This window comes from Rhynchophorus ferrugineus, unplaced genomic scaffold (genome assembly GCF_030347505.1).
Source record: "Rhynchophorus ferrugineus isolate W39M unplaced genomic scaffold, kcgeb_rfMv2 rfM2, whole genome shotgun sequence".
Lineage (NCBI taxonomy): Eukaryota > Metazoa > Arthropoda > Insecta > Coleoptera > Curculionidae > Rhynchophorus > Rhynchophorus ferrugineus.
In genome coordinates, this window is record NW_027472581.1 from 68,589,824 (window position 1) to 68,608,038 (window position 18,215).

The following is an 18,215-nucleotide window of genomic DNA, read 5'->3' on the forward strand; positions in this document are numbered from 1 at the left end:
TTCTTTGGTTTGAGCACACCTTTAGTTTGTTCTTTGCTTGATTTGACCTCCATAGGTTCTTTGTCTCCGTTAGTTATTGCAACGCATGCCGTGTAGAGTTAGTGAATAAATAACTTTACGGATTTTTGTTTTATAGTTATTAAAAAAATATTAAAATAAATGTATATTGTTTATTTTAATTATAAAAACAATTATAATTATATTTTATTATTAAAATTATTAAAAATAATTTTTTTATAAAATAATATATTATAAAAAATAAAAATAAATTTATTTTAATTATTAAAGTTAATTAAAAATTGAAAAATGCATTTTTGATGTTATTTGTTATTATATATAATATTTTTAGCGATTGCAATGAATCTTGTTAATTACTGAAACTTCAGTCTTCAAATTTGGTATAAGTGGTAATTAAGGTTTTACCAACTTCAACTACAACTCTAGATCAAAGATTTCGGACCCAAACTTCTTCTTAACACGTTTTTTCTACTTAAGGTTGACATCCAGTTTCATATCTAAGTATCTTTCAGTAATATCATACTGTATTACTCTAAAACCAATTAACACTCGCATAATCTATTTTTTTTCTATGTCAAATTCGCTTTATTTATGTTGTTACTTATAATGATAATGATATTTATAAGGTAAATTGGGAGGCTGAATCTAAATCACAAATTTAAAAATTGGTTTTAGTTTTCGAAATATTCAATAAATTCATTATTTTAATATTTTTGACCATTAATGGCCTTTTGTTGAATTAAAAAGTATAAATCATGAAACAAACAGAAGTTGAACTGAGTTTTTTCTGAGACATTTGAGCTCAAATCTTGTGGTATTTTTGCAACAATTGACCCTGATGATATCTCAGGATATTTATACTGTGCTATTTTTTGCATGTAAAACATGGGTCCCGGTCCTAACACATTGATGGCGCTAGTTTTATTGCATTCACCGCTTTTCTGTTAGTACTAACCATCAAAAGGAAGCTGTTAAAATTTCATGATATGCCACTCAAAAGTTTGTGAGTTATTGGGCTAAGAGTGACACTATTTTTGTTATTTTCAAAACAATGGCTTAAAAACAATTTCTTTCAAGATTTAATTTTACACTGCTTCTTGATGTGAAAGAATACCGTTCAAGTAAAGCGGTGGCTTGGAAAAAAGGACACTGCTCCATCAGAAACAACAATAGAACGTTGGTTTGCTGACTTCAAATGTGGTCGTGACGCCCGATAATGCAGAACGCAGTGAAACTCCAAATGAGGTGATAACATCAGAAAACATCAAAAAATCCACAAAATCGTTTTGAATGATGGAAAAGTGAAGTTGCGTGAGTTAGCTAATGTCGTAAAGATATCAAAAGGGCGTGTTGGTTTCATATTGCATGAGTATTTGACTATGAGAAAGCTCTGTTCAAAATTGGTGCCATGTTTACTCTCATTGTTGATCAAAAACAAGAACGTGTTAATGATTCTGAGCAGTGTTTGGACATGTTTAAACGTATCCCACAGCAATTTTTAAGTCGACATGTGACAATGGATGAAACATGGATCCATCACTTTATTCCGCAACAAACGATGTCATATGAGTTGGCACCAAATGGTGATAGGCTTATTTGAGGTAAAAGATAAATCGTTGTACAAAAGTAGCATTGAAATGTTAGAGTGGCGATGGAATGATTGTGTGGCTCTCGATGGAGATTACGTTGACGAATAAAGCCAATTTTGAATAGAAAAAACGTGTTTTCTTCGTTGTGCCTGGAACTTTTCAGGCCATCCGTTATACGGACGACATTCATCGAGCAAAAGTAGCAATCATGTATATGATTTTCTTAGATTTACTTTGTTCTCTTCATAACGTCGACATAGAAAATGAAAAGTATACATTTTCACCAAGTAACTACTTGTACAGCTTTGTTCTCCACGCGATACAAAACTATTTTGGTACCTGTAGCGAATTGAGGCATGTCGAATTTTACATCGTGGAATAACGGTCTACAAAATACCCAGAAATATAATCCCAGATGTTGAACACGGGCGGGGTGCCAATTGGAACCCGACACCGAATAGCTGGCGGCAACCCCGAGACGTTTATCTGGGATATTACTGAAGGGTATTTCGGTCATTCAGTGCTCAACCCTCGTTTGGTTAAGACGTGCCACCATCGACTGCCCAAGCCTCGTCTTCAGGTAACTCCGCTGCCATCCGTTTCATTATTTGTATTTTTTATATTGTTTTTATATTGCCAATAAATAACGGTCACATTATGTAAACACCACTGTTTCATTTCGATTTACCTCCATTCACCGAGCCACATCATTTTTACCCTAAAGTGGTGACCCCGACGTGATCTTTCGCAAAATTGGGTTTGGACTCGTGAATGGAGGGTACGTAGAAAATGGTGTATTTTACGTGACCGTTATATTTTTTTTTTGTTTCAAAAGTTTAAATATTTTTAATTCGATTCGTTTTCAATTTTACCTTCAAGGTTCATTTTCATTTTATTCCGATTAATTTCATTATGTCCAATTCATTTTTTAAAATTTTTTTTTTGTCAAAATTTTTATTTCACAATCTTTTGGAATATTTTTACGTTACTGCTTAATCATCAGCGTCTCGGCTAAACATTTCTTTCGGCGCTATGTTTAAATCATAATGTCTTCCTTCGCTCGCCGTCTCCGTCATAATGGCAGATATTTTGATTTAAAAGGCTTTGGGCAGCTTCGGTCGGATACCGTCGTTATTTGTTTTTTATGAATTAACCTAACGTATGTGACTACGGATTAGTCACAGAGCAGCTCCAGAAGCTAGGTACCGATTGCAGTCACCGTAGACTCGTTATGTCTTCGCCGAAGTACCAGAATTGCTAACGTCTCGTCGTCGAAGAAAATAAGCTACCACGTCGTCGAACAGTCGATCCTCCCACAGCGTCGATTACGGGAGCCCTGTCTGAAGAATAGCTTGTTTTCAACGTCGTCGATGGACCACATTCAAGTGCCAAAGCGACGATGATGCAACGGTATCTGTAGGACCGGAAGATATCAACAGCCGTACCAGATCACAACCGTTTCGAACTATCATATTTTTTCAAAGCCCAGTTTACACAGCACATTTTGTTTGGTATATGTTTTTTTTTGTATTTGATATTTTTTGCAAACATTTTTGTATTTTTGTTGAAGTAATTTTATGTAAAATTCTGGCAGGGGAGTATTGTAGCGAATTGAGGCATGTCGAATTTTACATCGTGGAATAACGGTCTACAAAATACCCAGAAATATAATCCCAGATGTTGAACACGGGCGGGGTGCCAATTGGAACCCGACACCGAATAGCTGGCGGCAACCCCGAGACGTTTATCTGGGATATTACTGAAGGGTATTTCGGTCATTCAGTGCTCAACCCTCGTTTGGTTAAGACGTGCCACCATCGACTGCCCAAGCCTCGTCTTCAGGTAACTCCGCTGCCATCCTTTTTATCTTTGTATTTTTTCTCCTTTTTTTTATATTGTCAATAAATAACGGTCACATCATGTAAACACCACTGTTTCATTTCGATTTACCTCCATTCACCGAGCCACATCATTTTACCCTAAAGTACCTATGGCTTGTCAGTGTTTACTACAGCACAAACTGCAAAATTTGCAAAAGTACTGCAGTAATTCCATCTTTGAGTGCATTTATTATGATTTTTCCACGTTAACCGAGCATATAACATTTACAAACATAACAAAACCACTTTGAATCGACTTTGCAACGTTATCTCTGTATTTTTACACGCATCGAAGTACAATCACAAGGCAAAAACAAGTTCCCACTGATGATAAGTGCGCAATGTTGCCACCATGAGTGAACTCGAAAACAAGAAGCAATTTTGACGAATTGAAGATCTGAGTTTAGGCCATCAAATAACGTTAAGAATCGTTTTCATTTGCTCGGGTCCAAGAGTTGGGCAGAATGTGTAAACTTCTGTGTTATCGGCAATAGTGGTCATTCTTACCCTTTAGTCCCCGGCCTGATAGATGGTACTACTAGAATTAAATCCATATGTTTTTTAGTTAGCCCTAACCCTCAAAAGATGCGTGTATATTTGACAGCTGTCGGACCATTAGTTTGTGAATTATAGCATTTTGAGTGAAGCAACTTTTGTTATTGGATAAAAAGGAATTTCGCGTGTTGATAAAATATTGCTTTTTGAAGGGAAAAAATACAGTTGAAGCAAAAACTTGGCTTGATGCCCAGTTTTCGGACACTGCCCCAGGAAAATCAACCATCAAGGATGCTATGCTAAGTTTAGAGGCGGTGAAATGAGCTCCGTAGACGGTGAACGCAGTGGATGCCCAAAAGGGGTTATTACCGACGAAATCATTTAAAAAAATCCACAAAATGATTTTGAATGACTGTAAATTGAAATTGAATGAAATAGCAAACACTCTAAAGATATCAACGTCAATACGTTCAGTGTACATTATATCATTCACGAATATTTAGGATGACAAAGCTCTGTGGAAAATGGGTTCCGCGCGAGTTCACTTTTGACCAAAAACAACGACGAGTTGATGATTCGGGGCAGTGCTCGAAGATGATCAAGCGTAATAAACCTGAATTTTTGCGTCGATATTTGACAATGAATGAAACATGGAGCCACGGAGTCCAATCGACAGTCATCCGAGTGGACTGCACACTATGAACCCGCTCCAAAACGTGGGAAAACGCAACAGTCGGCTGGCAAGTTTATGACGTCTGTATTTTGGGATGCGCATGGAATAATTTTCATTGTCCACCTTGAAAAAGGAAGAAACAGCGACTATTACATAGCGTTATTGGACCGTTTGAAGGACAAAATCGCCGAAAACGGCCGCATTTGAAGAAAAAAAGTCCTACTTCAGCAAGATAATGCACCGTGTCACAAGTCAGTAAAAACGATGGGAAAAATTCATCCGTCCACCGCTTTCTCCAGATCTGGCCCCCAGCGACTATTTCCTGTTCTCACATCTCAAAGGAATGCTCGCTGGGAAGACATTTTCGTTGATTGAAGAGGTGATCGCCGAAACTAACTATATCTAAACTATCACCCTTGAAGGGAATTATGTTGAATAAAAAAAACTCATTTTGTCAAAAAATGTGTTTTACTATGGTAGGTCGGGGACTTTTCAAGTGACCTGTTAAAGTAAGTACAATATTGGTGCCCAATTCTATTAATCGTCTTCAAGCCATTTTTAACTTTTTGGAATTGACATTTTGCTGGATTGTATTTATATTTCTAGATTTATTTAGATTTATAATTCTTATATCTTACATTTGTGCAACACTACAAATGTGCTGCCAAGCCCACTGCGAGATTTAGAGTAATCTTTAAATATGTGCTTGCGGTCAGGGTAAGAGTGGAGAAGTTCACAGAACTTGAACCGAATAAGGTAAAAACAATGTTCACTATTGTAAAATTGACATTAGGATGCGTTTATGAAGGGTATACTGAAGACCCAAGGGGGAAAATTGGGGTAGTGGATAGGGAGGGGATGCAACAAGCCAACTCCAGCCCTGGAAAAAGATCAGCAATTATATGAGAGGTACGAGTGGAGTAGTTAGGGATAATATGGCCCAGGACAAGTGGAGGTCAGATTTAAGGAAGATGCAAGCGATGTCACAGCGAACTTTAGTAAAAAAATCGCTACGATAAGAAAGAGGTAGGATGGATGTAAGACTGCACAAGTTAATTACAGAGGAGGATAGGAAGGCATTTAGTGATATTCTAAGTGGAGTATTTTTAAAGGCATCAAGGGATTTGAGGTATATTGGAGCAGTAGCGGCAAACTGGTGGTAGCCATAGTCTAGCTTGAGAAGGATTATAGAAGAATATATCTTAACTATGGTTTGGAGCAGCGAGTTTTAAGTTCGCTGACATGATGCTTCCAGGACAGCCAGCTGTCGAAAATGATTCCTAGAAAGTAGTTTGGGTAACATATACTCGGTGTTTTGGTTTTTTTATATTGAGGCTCCATTACTCCATGAGGCATTTCATATAAAATGACTACAAGTAATTTTGCTTCAGTATCAAGTTGTTCAGTTGTTTTCGTTAACTAAAAATTAAGGTAAATATTTTCTTCTACATCTATCTTATGTGAGATAGCCCAGATAGTTTTACGAACTTAAAAAATCTATTTGGAAATAAGGTGACTTGGTTTATTAAAGGTATATTTATTTTTTGATGGACTGGTAATTTAAGCAAATATGTTTTAAAATTCGGTAGATAACGTTTGATTTATGTTGTTTATATGGTTTCGTTAATTTACATTTTGATTACGAACTCTGATAACATAAGTTACGTTTTATAAAGCTTTATTTAGATATAGTTTACGTAAATGTATAAAAAGTGACTCATTATTCGCACGATTACAGTTCTAGTAATACTTACCTGTGATACCAAACGGTAATTAAATAATTTTTGATGGAGTAAGGAGAACTGAAAAAAAATTAACACACAGACCTCCCTCTCACTCGTTTCGTTTTAACCCTGACGTGAACATGACAGTTTTACATCGGACCCGCCACTGCACAATTCAATCGTATTTTAGCGATTGTAAGGTCTCATTCACGTGATAGTATGCGATTCGTAATAGAAATTTATGTTTGAAGGGAACGACGTCCGTCGACTATTTCCATGGAATTTACGATCAGTTGAATGTTTTGGGCGTATAACTACTGCGTTTTGAGATTTTTTTGGTTCAACGACGGATGTGTTTATTTAATTTCATGTTTTTAAATTGTTTCAAATATTCTTCGCATCAAAATATCGCGCTATTACTATTTCATTAAATTTTAAAATTTCTGTACTAGTGGTATTTCTGTACTGTACTGTTCTGTAACAAGTGGGTTTCTTTTAAATAATATAATTGTAAGTAAAAGTAGCGTTGGGACCTATCGACTGAATATAGTCGAAACAGTTGATAGTGAAAAAACTAGCGACTAAATATAGTAATTACTATTTTTTAAGTAATAGTAGTAATTACTACACTTTTGTCAAGGTAGCCGCTATAACGACAGGGCCAGAACGTTAAACATCAGTTGAATGAAACTAGTAGAAGCCAAAATAGTAACTAAAAGTACATGACTGAAACAGTAATTGAAATTGTAATTGATACTAACTAGTAACAAAATCAGTCGGACCGAAAATAGCGACTGAAACAGTGGATAGTAAAAAGTAGTTAATTACTAAACAGTCGATACTTCCCAGTACTAGGTTAAAGCAACAGGACGGCCCTCCTGCTGTTGCGATAGTTGCAGATTCGATTCCTGCTGGGACATGGTAGTAAATTTATGTTTGTTATTGTTTTAACATTCATGATTATCCTTAGTCAACAGTGCAAGATCCGATATTGCAAATGATCCCAGTTACGCCAGGTCCCAGAAACCAGGCTGAGTAAGACGGGATGTCATCTGGGATAATTTCTAAGTTGCCGAGGAGCGCAGTTCGGAGCCCACGTTAAACTGTAGGTCAGTCCAGATAAACCCCTACTTGGTAAAAGGAGACTTTAAAATATGTTTTTATAAAAATAATTTGAATCCATCCCAACTATTTGATAAATGATATAAATGATAAAAAAATAAACAGAATGTGACGGAATAATTTATGTTAATTTGATTATTCAATTTGAAGGTCATTTAGATATATTCGGATAGAAACAATTGTTGGTGTTTGGGAGTTTTTTCTCCATCAAGTCGTTTTGTTAAAAAGGTTTTAGGAGCGGATGGTCGAGACACGGATTTCATCAGTTTACGTAACGCACTCTTATCATCGTTAACACTGATTATATCTGCTATCTCTACTTTTCATAGTTTCGTGGTTTTCATATAATTTCTTTCTTTTTAAATTCTTATAGTGTGATCTTGTTTAGTGTTTAATATATTGTTTATTGTTTAATATCTGTTCGTCTAAAAATAAGTATTTCTTCTGCATATAATTAGATTCCATTTGTACCGAAATAAATCGCCGAATATTTTGTCTTTATCTAACCGCACCTGTACCCTAAATGATAAATAAATCTGAAATAAAATTTTTATTTTACATTTCTTTAGTGCTTTTAATTTAATATGATCTATTAGAGTTCTATAATTTTCTTTTATTATATTGAAAACAAATTCCTCATCCTTCTCTGTTATAATTCTAATTATTTTACTTTTAATACTTTTTTTTATTACTTTTTTAATTTAGAAATATGTCATCTGCTTCATATTCACATTCTTAACATAAAAACTGTAACATTTTATTCAGTCATTATGTGTTAGACAAGGAAAATGTTTAAATTTTATATTAAAAAAAATATGTGTAAAATTATTGTAAAGTTGTTGAAATGATGTTTCTTTAATAAGCATATTTTTAACATCTAATGCAATTTGACACTATTCAAATGTTTGCGATAGTCTTATAGAGTAGTCACATTTACCTACGCCTAAGAAACTGAGATACTGCAATCCGCCCTTGGTGGCCATTTACCTAGAATTGCAAGCTTCTGTCCAAATTCCGTTAGACTACGTTAATTCACACCAACTATAGTCCGCCTTTGGTGGTCTTACACCTTAAACTGTGATGCATGTGCTGGTCCTCCATGGACTAGGTGTGTTTTGCAAAGCTTGAATGTTTCTTACTTGGAATAGTTTATGGCCAGGGGTTGTTGAACGGCGATACAAAGCCTATATAAGTCTCCCTCGTTCTTCAGGTAGTCAAAGAAAAAACAGATGACCGTACTGAATTATGACGAATTAACTTTGATTATAATTTAATCACTAAAACCAAGAAAACTGCTAAAAAACGTTCTTTATTTCTACATTCCGAAAATAGCATCCAAAATGAAACAAACATATCCTAGAAATAAAATGAGTATAGCGATTCAATACAAGTTTTTTATTAATCTTGTGGAACGTCAATAATCTGCCCGTGGGCAATAAGTATTATTGTTTGATTTCCGTTATATAATATAACCATCCTAACATGTAGAAGATCACTTCAGTAAGTGATCGGTTGTACAACTTATAATCTAAATCTTATTCTAGATACTATTCTAACTTATTTTAAAGTCTATCCCAACTTATTCTAATGACTATTCTAACTTATTCTAGAAATTATTAAATTTCACTCTGTGTCTATTAACCAGTTCGTATGGTAGTTTGCGTTTGAGCCTATGCACTTCACTGTCATCGCGCATCTTTAACTGTTTGGCGAGTGTATTAGAATGCACTAATAGTCTTTAAGAGTACTTCCCACTAGTACTTCGAATCACACTCGTTATGGGTTCTATGTGGATATCGCATTGAATCAGTTTGTTGGACACGTAATAAGGGGCATTGACGATGACTCGCAACACTTTATTCTGGAACCTGTGGCGGATATCTATGTTAGATTTGCTAGTAGTATCCCACAGTTCAATACCATAGGTCCAGATGGGCTTAAGTATTGACTTATACAGCAAAACCTTGTTATCTAATGATAATTTAGATTTACGCCCTATCAGCCAATACATTTGGTTTAGTTTAAGCCCAAGCTGTTTGCGTTTTGTCACTATATGTTTTTTTTCCAAGTCAGACGTCGATCAAAATGTATCTCCAGATATTTAACGCTGTCTGCTTGCGGAAGTTCATGATTATTCAATTTTACTGAGGGACATGTTCTTCTGCAAAGGGTGATTGTCATATGGGTAGATTTTGTCTCATTTGCTTTGATACGCCACGTTTTCAACCACAATTCGACTTTGTTAAGATGAAGTTGGAGGCTTTTTGTGGCTGAAATACAAGTAATAAGTTTAAAGTAGTAACATCTAGATTTTGGACGTCGTGAAACGTTTTTCCTAAATTGCTTTTGAAGTTAAATCTCTATTTTCTCTGTGTGTCAGAATTGTGTTAGGTACTCCAAGATCTTATTCATAGAGTATTCGATTATTCCATCTATTAGGTACTTGCATGTATTATGATAATTTTGTCACTTTAAATAGGATGACTATGTTTATTTCTCGCTATTTTTGGTCGTTTTTGCACAATATGTCAACAATTCGTCAATGTAGATGGCTCTCTTGGACTAACCTATAACTTTTCGCACTTGGGATTGTCGTCGTAGTGTGTCCTACCTTTTATCTCTACTAATAACACGCCATAGAAAATTCTGTTTTAACCGGGCAAGCAGTGAAGCCGTGAAGTTGAAACGGTTTGATATAATATTTCAATCAATTCATCTGTAGCCATTTTACTTCCTTTTCGATATTTTCCATCGCATATAAACATCCTGAAATAGTTTATTCATCAACTGATAAACTACCTGAAAGTTCTTTAAAAGTTTGAATTGGACTTTCGTCCAATAAGTCTTGCAATTCATTGTCTTCGGACGTTTTTGGTTGTCCAGCTATTTTTTTTCATTGTCACTAATAGTTTTGAAGTTTTTGAAACCAAAACCGATAATTGGGATGTGACGAAGTAGCAATACCATAAGTTTCTAAAAGTGTTTGATGGAATCGGGAAGCAGATTTTTGGAAAATACAATTTTCAGCGTTTCTTGATGTCAAAACCATTCAATTTAACAGTTAGGTTGGGTTTCTAAAAATAACTGTAGTTTACATTGATATTTACGGTGATGTCGGAAGGATACTTCAAACTCCCCATTTCATCGAGCGTATTGACAATTGAACTGTTTGCTATGTATAAACCGCAGATATCAGTATAATATGTGCAAGACAAATGATTGGTTTTCGCCTCCGATTCAATGAGCTCCTTAAAGTGCCTCCAAACATCTCTACCTTTACACTCGCTAGGAGTGCTTATCCGTGAACTAAGCTTTAAATTGAAAACCATCACTTTTATGTTCTTCCCTTCTTGAAATAATTGAAAATGAAAGAACGGATTACTTGGCCAAGAAGAGAAAAGGATCACTGATGGAGAGATAGGAAGCACTACTCTACTAGGATCTTTAGACATTTAGACCAACTGAGATGAGATCTAACAGAAAACAACAAGCTTTGTGAGGTAAAAAAGACATTAAGACTTTAAGACCATCAACATCAGGAGACGCAACTGCAAAGTAGCCCATGAGTTTCTCATTAAGGGGAGAACACCACCACTGTTCGTCGAATGTGGTTCATCATCGTGTATCAAACACATACTAATTAAATGCCGAACATACAACTCACAGAGATGGTTGGTCGGCCTGGGAGAGACGATGGACCTTATGGTGATGGTGCCTTAGGCTAGAGAACTTGCACAAGCTGATTAATTTTCTGACTGTAACAGGACTATTACTAGAAATATAGTAGTGTGCAATTATATAATATGTTCACATATGTTCACACATGTTCGTTTACATTTTTTGTATCTTGTATCCGTATTATTGTCATGGGTTGTGCAGCCATTGTACTGTAGCATTCATATATCCATGCATTTGTATGCTTTTACATTCTATACTTGTAATTTATACATTTGTAATACTTTAACTGATGCAAATGTGTTGTATATTGCATATCTGTAAATAGAGCTTAAATAGTCCAGGAGGCCGATGGGTCTATAATATATAAATTAATAACTATTACAATATTCTCAAGTACATTGAATTGTGGTCACTGCGAAAACTGCTGAAACCAGCTATACACAGAAGCAGCGTTGAGTTGAAATAATCCTCAACGAGCCAGAAAATATCAAAACTTGTTAAAATCGTTCGACTATCAATGATTAACAACACTTAAGTTTGTTAAGTGTTAAGCATTGTTGAGACTGCTCACTTCTTATGAAGGTTATAAAACATGTGACATTTTTTGGGTTACATCTAAAGATAAGTTCTTCCGAGCTGAGATTCGTCTCTTGGTCGACTGTTAGGAAAAAGCAGCGTCTAGTGCAGGGCATCTAACACCTAGGTACGTAATATATTTCTAATATTTTCTCGGTTCCGTTTGATATAAATTACATTTTATCGAAAAAAAAAACAACGCTAGGATTAATTCCAACATCTAATATATCTATATTAAAACACATATATCGCGTAGGCATATCGCGTATGAAATAAATTTACTTTTACCACGTTGGCACAATACATATAATTTATCGATCGATAATTATTTTAACTGCGTGAAAGTTACAATACATCTTTGTTAACTAGATCATACAAAATTCATGGTCTTAAGGCATATTGCAACAATCTGAGCCGTAGAGCTTTCATTTAAAAAGCCGCCGTTGAGAAATTTCTTTTATTTAATTTTTTCGGTCATGTTTGTTCTCTGATTCTGAACAAAAGCGCCTTTGTAATGTTATTTCTTGAAATATATCAGAATATGCAGACAGCGTAGCCCACATACTTCCTATCTCTTTTTTATCTATTTCTTTCTCTCCTATTTATATTTGCAATCCTTTGTATAATTCGGTGATTGCACCGTAGTAATACATTTGATCATCTTTTTTACTTAAGCGCCCACCAATCTTGTAAGTCTTATAGCTATATTATCAAATACGTTTGAATTTTTTTTTTGTAGGGGTGTCCAAAATATTTTTTGGAACGCTTTGTTACCAAACCAAACCAGTGGTCGTCACACTTTTTCTGGTCGAGGGCCATACCACCATCAATCAAGAACAGAAGAACAGACGTACGAAACAAATATTAGTAGATCACACAAATATTTGTCGCGGATGGGAATCGAACCCACGGACCCGGCGCATCGGAAGTGGAGAAGTGATCACCTTATACCAGCTGTCAATTATTATTATATTTATAATCATTCACTCAATTATATGATAGAGAGAAAAAGCCTAATACCAACAGACCAGTTTGGGTTTTTTAACAAGCATTCAACAATTGACCAAGTCCATAAAATTACAGATGTTATTGAAAAAGCTTACAAAAGTAAAAAAGTATGCTCAGCTATATTCTTAGATGTAGCACAAATCTTCGATAAGGTTCATGCCAAACCAAGGCCTTGTTTATAAACTATAGAAAATTAAATGCTACCAAAACAACACACCGAACTATTAAAATCATGCATTACAACCAAAATTTTTAGAGTAAAACAAGAAGAAGCTTATTCTATAACAAAAGAAGCTAAAGCAGGTGTACTACAAGGAGGTGTACTGGGACCAATGCTTTGTCTACTCTACACTTGTGATATACCACAAATGGAGAATATTACGATGGCTACATTTGCTGATAATACTGCGATTATAGCTGTCGGAGACAATAGTGAAGAAGCCTCACGAAAATTACAACAGGCAAGTGACAATATAAATAAGTGGACACAAGCTTGGAAAATACGAATTAATGAAAGTAAGTCTGCACATGTGCAGTTCACCTACAAACAGACCGTAAAAAAAAACTTTGAGTTCCGTTTCGTACTTTAGATCAATGAGTTCGTTCGTCAACTGAGTTTTACTAAATCCAAACTGGCTAAATAAAGTTATATATATATATATATATATATATATATATATATATATATATATATATATAATATAATATAATATAATATATATATATATATATATATATATATATATATATATATATATATATATATATATATATAATATAATATAAATATATATATATATATATATATATATATATATATATATATATCTTATATATAAAAATGAATCGCAAAATGTGTTGGTAAGCGCATAACTCAACAACGCCTGGACCAATTTGGCCAAATCTTTTTTAAAATGTTCGTTGAAGTTCAAGAATGGTTTTTATGGCGAGAAAAATTAGAATTATTGCTGGAAAAACCCTAAAAATAGCCCTTTTCTTTTTCCCATACAAATGATTTGTAACTAAAACGTAGTCAATTTGAGCTTTATTGCTATGGTATAAAGTTCGTATTAAATTACAAGCACTCACTGTTGTCTAAGCAATGTAGGTGTGTTCCTAACGTCAAAGATCATATCTATCAAAACAATGTGCGTGTGTGCGTTGGAGCACAGAATACATAGTTGGAGGAGTTTAATGTCGCGTTCCGAAACTCGTGTTTCTTTTGTATTAGTTTCGGCACGCGAGATAAAATGCATCAGTTTCCACGTCATTACATCAGTCAAACAAAAATCGCGTTACCAACAGTGTTTTATTATTTTTAATATCCAAATTTTAAATAAATAAAACAATTCGTACGGCTTAAAAGGATTTGAGTTCAAGTCATATCAAATTTAAAAAAAAAAGTTGTCTGTTACAGATGACTTTTGACAGATGAATTGTCAACTAATACACGAAACAAATTCGTATATCGTGTTTTGTGCAGAGTGTTTAGTTAGTTAGTGTTTGTTTAGTTCGTGATTAGTGAAAAAATAATTTATATTTGATATGCCTCCTATAAGACGAAGCAATTTAGGTAGAAGAACCAGAAATGCTATAAACCAAGCTAATTACCGATCTAATCGTACTGCACAAGAACGTGACGACGGAAATGAACGTGAAAGAATTCGGATATCACAAACGCGTGAAGCGCGAGCGCGACATTCAACTAATAATCGCGCAAGTTTGAATCGAGCTGTTTTCAGTTACGATGTGTCAATTGACTACGGTAACTACCAATGTGTTGTTATTGGTTCTATGAACTTGGTTTGCTCACACTGTAAGGCATTAAAATACAAAAACGAAGCCAATGGATTGTGTTGCGCAAATGGTAAAGTGAAATTGATACCATTGGATCCACCACCAGAACCATTGTACTCATTGGTTTCAGGAATAGGAACAGATTCTATACACTTTTTGACACATATCCAACAATATAACAATTGCTTTCAAATGACTTCATTTGGGGCAACAAATGCAGTTCGGGAAAATTTTATGCCAACTTTCAAGGTATGTATTATAGCAGTTACTCATAATTATTTTAGCGAACAAAATTTTCTGTCACCAAAGTTAAGATGTGTTACACATCTTCAATTTCTTAATCATTACGAAATATATCACTTAGTCATCATATTATATGGTGATTCAGTTTCAGTGACACTTTTATTATATTTTATATTTGATAGATATTAGTTAAAACTAAATATATACTTTTTAAGATCAAATATTATTTAAGTTTGATCACTGACAATCCATTAATTTATACCACACCATAATATTTTTTTTAATTACAGATACAAGGGCAAATATATCACAGAGCAGGTTCACTGTTACCAGTGTCAGATAGCGACAACAAATTCCTGCAAATTTATTTTATGGGCAATTCACCACAAGAAATTGATCTGCGTTGTGCACATAACAATTTAGTAAAGAGGTCTATTGTAGAACAATCACAAACTTTATTTCATCAACACAATCAATTGATTATATTGTTTAAAACTGCCCTGGATCTGATGCCATCCGATAATCACAAAATTGTAATCAGAGCTGATAAAACACCTGCAGGTCAACATACAAGGCGTTTTAATGCACCAACTATTGATGAAGTTGCTATCATTGTAGTTGGAGAAAACTTGGAATCCCGTGATATTGTTTTACATCGACGGAATGATCAATTACAACGTATAAAGGAAACACACCGCACATATGATGTACTGCAATATCCCATTATATTTTGGCAAGGTGAAGATGGCTACGATTTATCAATAAAAATGATAAATCCCATTACAGGTAACTAAAATATTAGTTTAGCTATGGCGATAATATCTCAGTCACTATATTATGTATTTTAATTTTATATTTGAATGTTATTAAAACAAAATCTATTTACAGGTTCTGAAACCAACAAAAAAGTCAGTTCAATGAACTATTATTCATACCGCCTAATGATTCGGGAAAATGAAGATAATCACATATTGAAATGTCGGCGATTATATCACAAATATGTTGTTGACATGTATGTTAAAATTGAAACGGAGAGATTAACATTCATCAGGTTGAACCTTCGAGATGCGATTAATACTGATGGAAATGCACAGAATGTCGGTCGGATGACTATTCTTCCAGCAACATACATCGGAAGCCCTCGGCATATGCACGAATATGCTCAAGATGCCATGTCGTATGTTCGTCATTATGGTACAGCAGATTTGTTCATCACATTTACATGCAATCCGCAATGGATAGAAATTAAGCAGGAGTTATTCCCTGGGCAATCACCCATTGATCGTCATGATATTACAGCCAGACTCTTTAGACAAAAGTTGAAATCTTTAATGAATTTCATCGTAAAACATAATGTGTTTGGTGAGACACGCTGCTGGATGTATTCTGTGGAGTGGCAGAAACGAGGATTGCCACATGCACACATTTTGATTTGGTTGGTTAAAGATAAGGCCAAATGAAGTTGATGCAGTGATATCAGCTGAAATCCCTAATGTACAAGTAGATCCTGGATTGCATGAGGTAGTAATCAAAAACATGATACATGGTCCCTGTGGAACTCTTAATCAAAATTCACCGTGTATGATGGATGGTAAATGTTCAAAACGATATCCACGGACATTAATATCGGAAACAATTACTGGTAATGACGGTTATCCATTGTATCGTCGCAGATCGACAGCAGACAATGGAAAATCAACAATTGTCAAATTAAATCAACAAGATATTGAAATAGATAATCGTTGGATTGTTCTATATTCACCCATTTTATCAAAGACATTCAAAGCACACATCAACGTTGAATCTTGCCATTCAGTGAAATCGATTAAATACATTTGCAAATATGTAACCAAAGGGAGTGATATGGCTGTGATTGGAATTGGTGCAGAGAATTCTAATGATGAAGTTACCCAATACCAAATGGGCCGCTATGTCAGTAGTAATGAAGCAGTTTGGCGAATATTTTCTTTTCCTATTCATGAGAGACACCCTTCTGTTGTTCACTTAGCTGTGCATTTAGAAAATGGACAAAGAGTGTATTTTACAGCACAGAACGCAGTACAAAGAGCTGCTCAGCCTACATCTACATTAACCAGTTTTTTTGCAAACATTGCTATATTCTGAAATGCCAAAATATTATACCTGGAATCAATCCTCAAGGAGATTTATACGACGGAAACAAGGAAAACCAGTTCCAGGATATACAGATGTATATTCCACCGATGCGATTGGCCGGATTTATTCAGTACATCCAAGCAATGATGAATGTTTTTATTTACGACTGCTATTAGTCAATGTACGTGGCCCAGCATCATTCCAACAGTTACGAACTGTTGATGGTGAATTGTGTGGATCCTACAGAGAAGCCTGTCAACGTTTGCAATTGCTTGAAAATGACGCTCATTGGGATCAAACTCTTAATGATGCTGTAATATCATCACACGCTCATCAAATACGAACATTGTTTTCTATAATCATATCTACATGCTTCCCATCAAACCCATTTGATTTGTGGATGAAGTACAAAGATTATATGTGTGATGATATTTTGTATCAAATACGGAATAGAATGGGAAATCCAAATATACAAATCAGTGAAGAAATTTACAATGAAGCATTGATTTCGTCCAATGCATGACGCTTTTAACCAAGAGTTGCATCGAGAAAGACTGCATGATCTCAACGCTTTGAAAGAATTAATTCAAACAAATCTTCCACTGTTAAATGAACAACAGAAGTATGTATTTGAAACTCTTATGAAAGTAACAAATGATGAAACTGGAGGGATTTACTTCTTAGATGCACCTGGTGGTACAGGAAAAACTTTTTTGATTTCATTAATATTAGCAACAATTCGCTCACAAAATAAAATTGCACTTGCACTCGCTTCGTCGGGAATCGCAGCAACTTTGCTTGAAGGTGGTCGAACAGCCCATTCAGCACTAAAATTGCCATTAAATATGCAAAGCAATGAAACTCCAACCTGCAACGTTTCGAAGAACTCTGCAATGGCAAAGGTTTTGCAGCAATGTAAATTGATTGTTTGGGATGAATGCACGATGGCACATAAAAAATCTTTGGAGGCTTTAGACAGAACCTTAAAAGATCTACGTAGCAATAATAACCGATTTGGTGGTGCAATGATTTTTTTAGCAGGAGATTTTCGTCAAACATTGCCAGTGATTCCACGATCAACGCCAGCTGATGAACTCAATGCATGTCTAAAGTCCTCCAATTTGTGGAAACATGTCAAAGTACTTCATTTAAGAATATGCGTGTCGAGTTGCAAAATGACCAATCTGGAAACATATTCTCTAAACAACCCATTGACATTGGTAATGGCAAATTTCCTATAGACATGTTGACTGGCTGCATTAACTTTCCTCAAAGTTTTTGTCAGTTAACTCGATCA

General features: G+C 34.8%; 1 protein-coding gene across 1 annotated transcript in view; it reads left to right on the forward strand.

The window, feature by feature from the left end:
- The first annotated feature begins 15,534 nt into the window (after positions 1-15,534).
- LOC143190853 (uncharacterized) overlaps positions 15,535-18,215 on the forward strand; it is a 32,126-nt gene continuing 29,445 nt past the window's right edge. The window contains exons 1-2 of the mRNA XM_076395422.1: positions 15,535-15,589; positions 15,692-16,165. Coding sequence (XP_076251537.1) covers positions 15,571-15,589; positions 15,692-16,165 — 493 coding nt within the window. The 5' untranslated portion in view covers positions 15,535-15,570. The remainder of the gene's footprint in view (positions 15,590-15,691; positions 16,166-18,215) is intronic.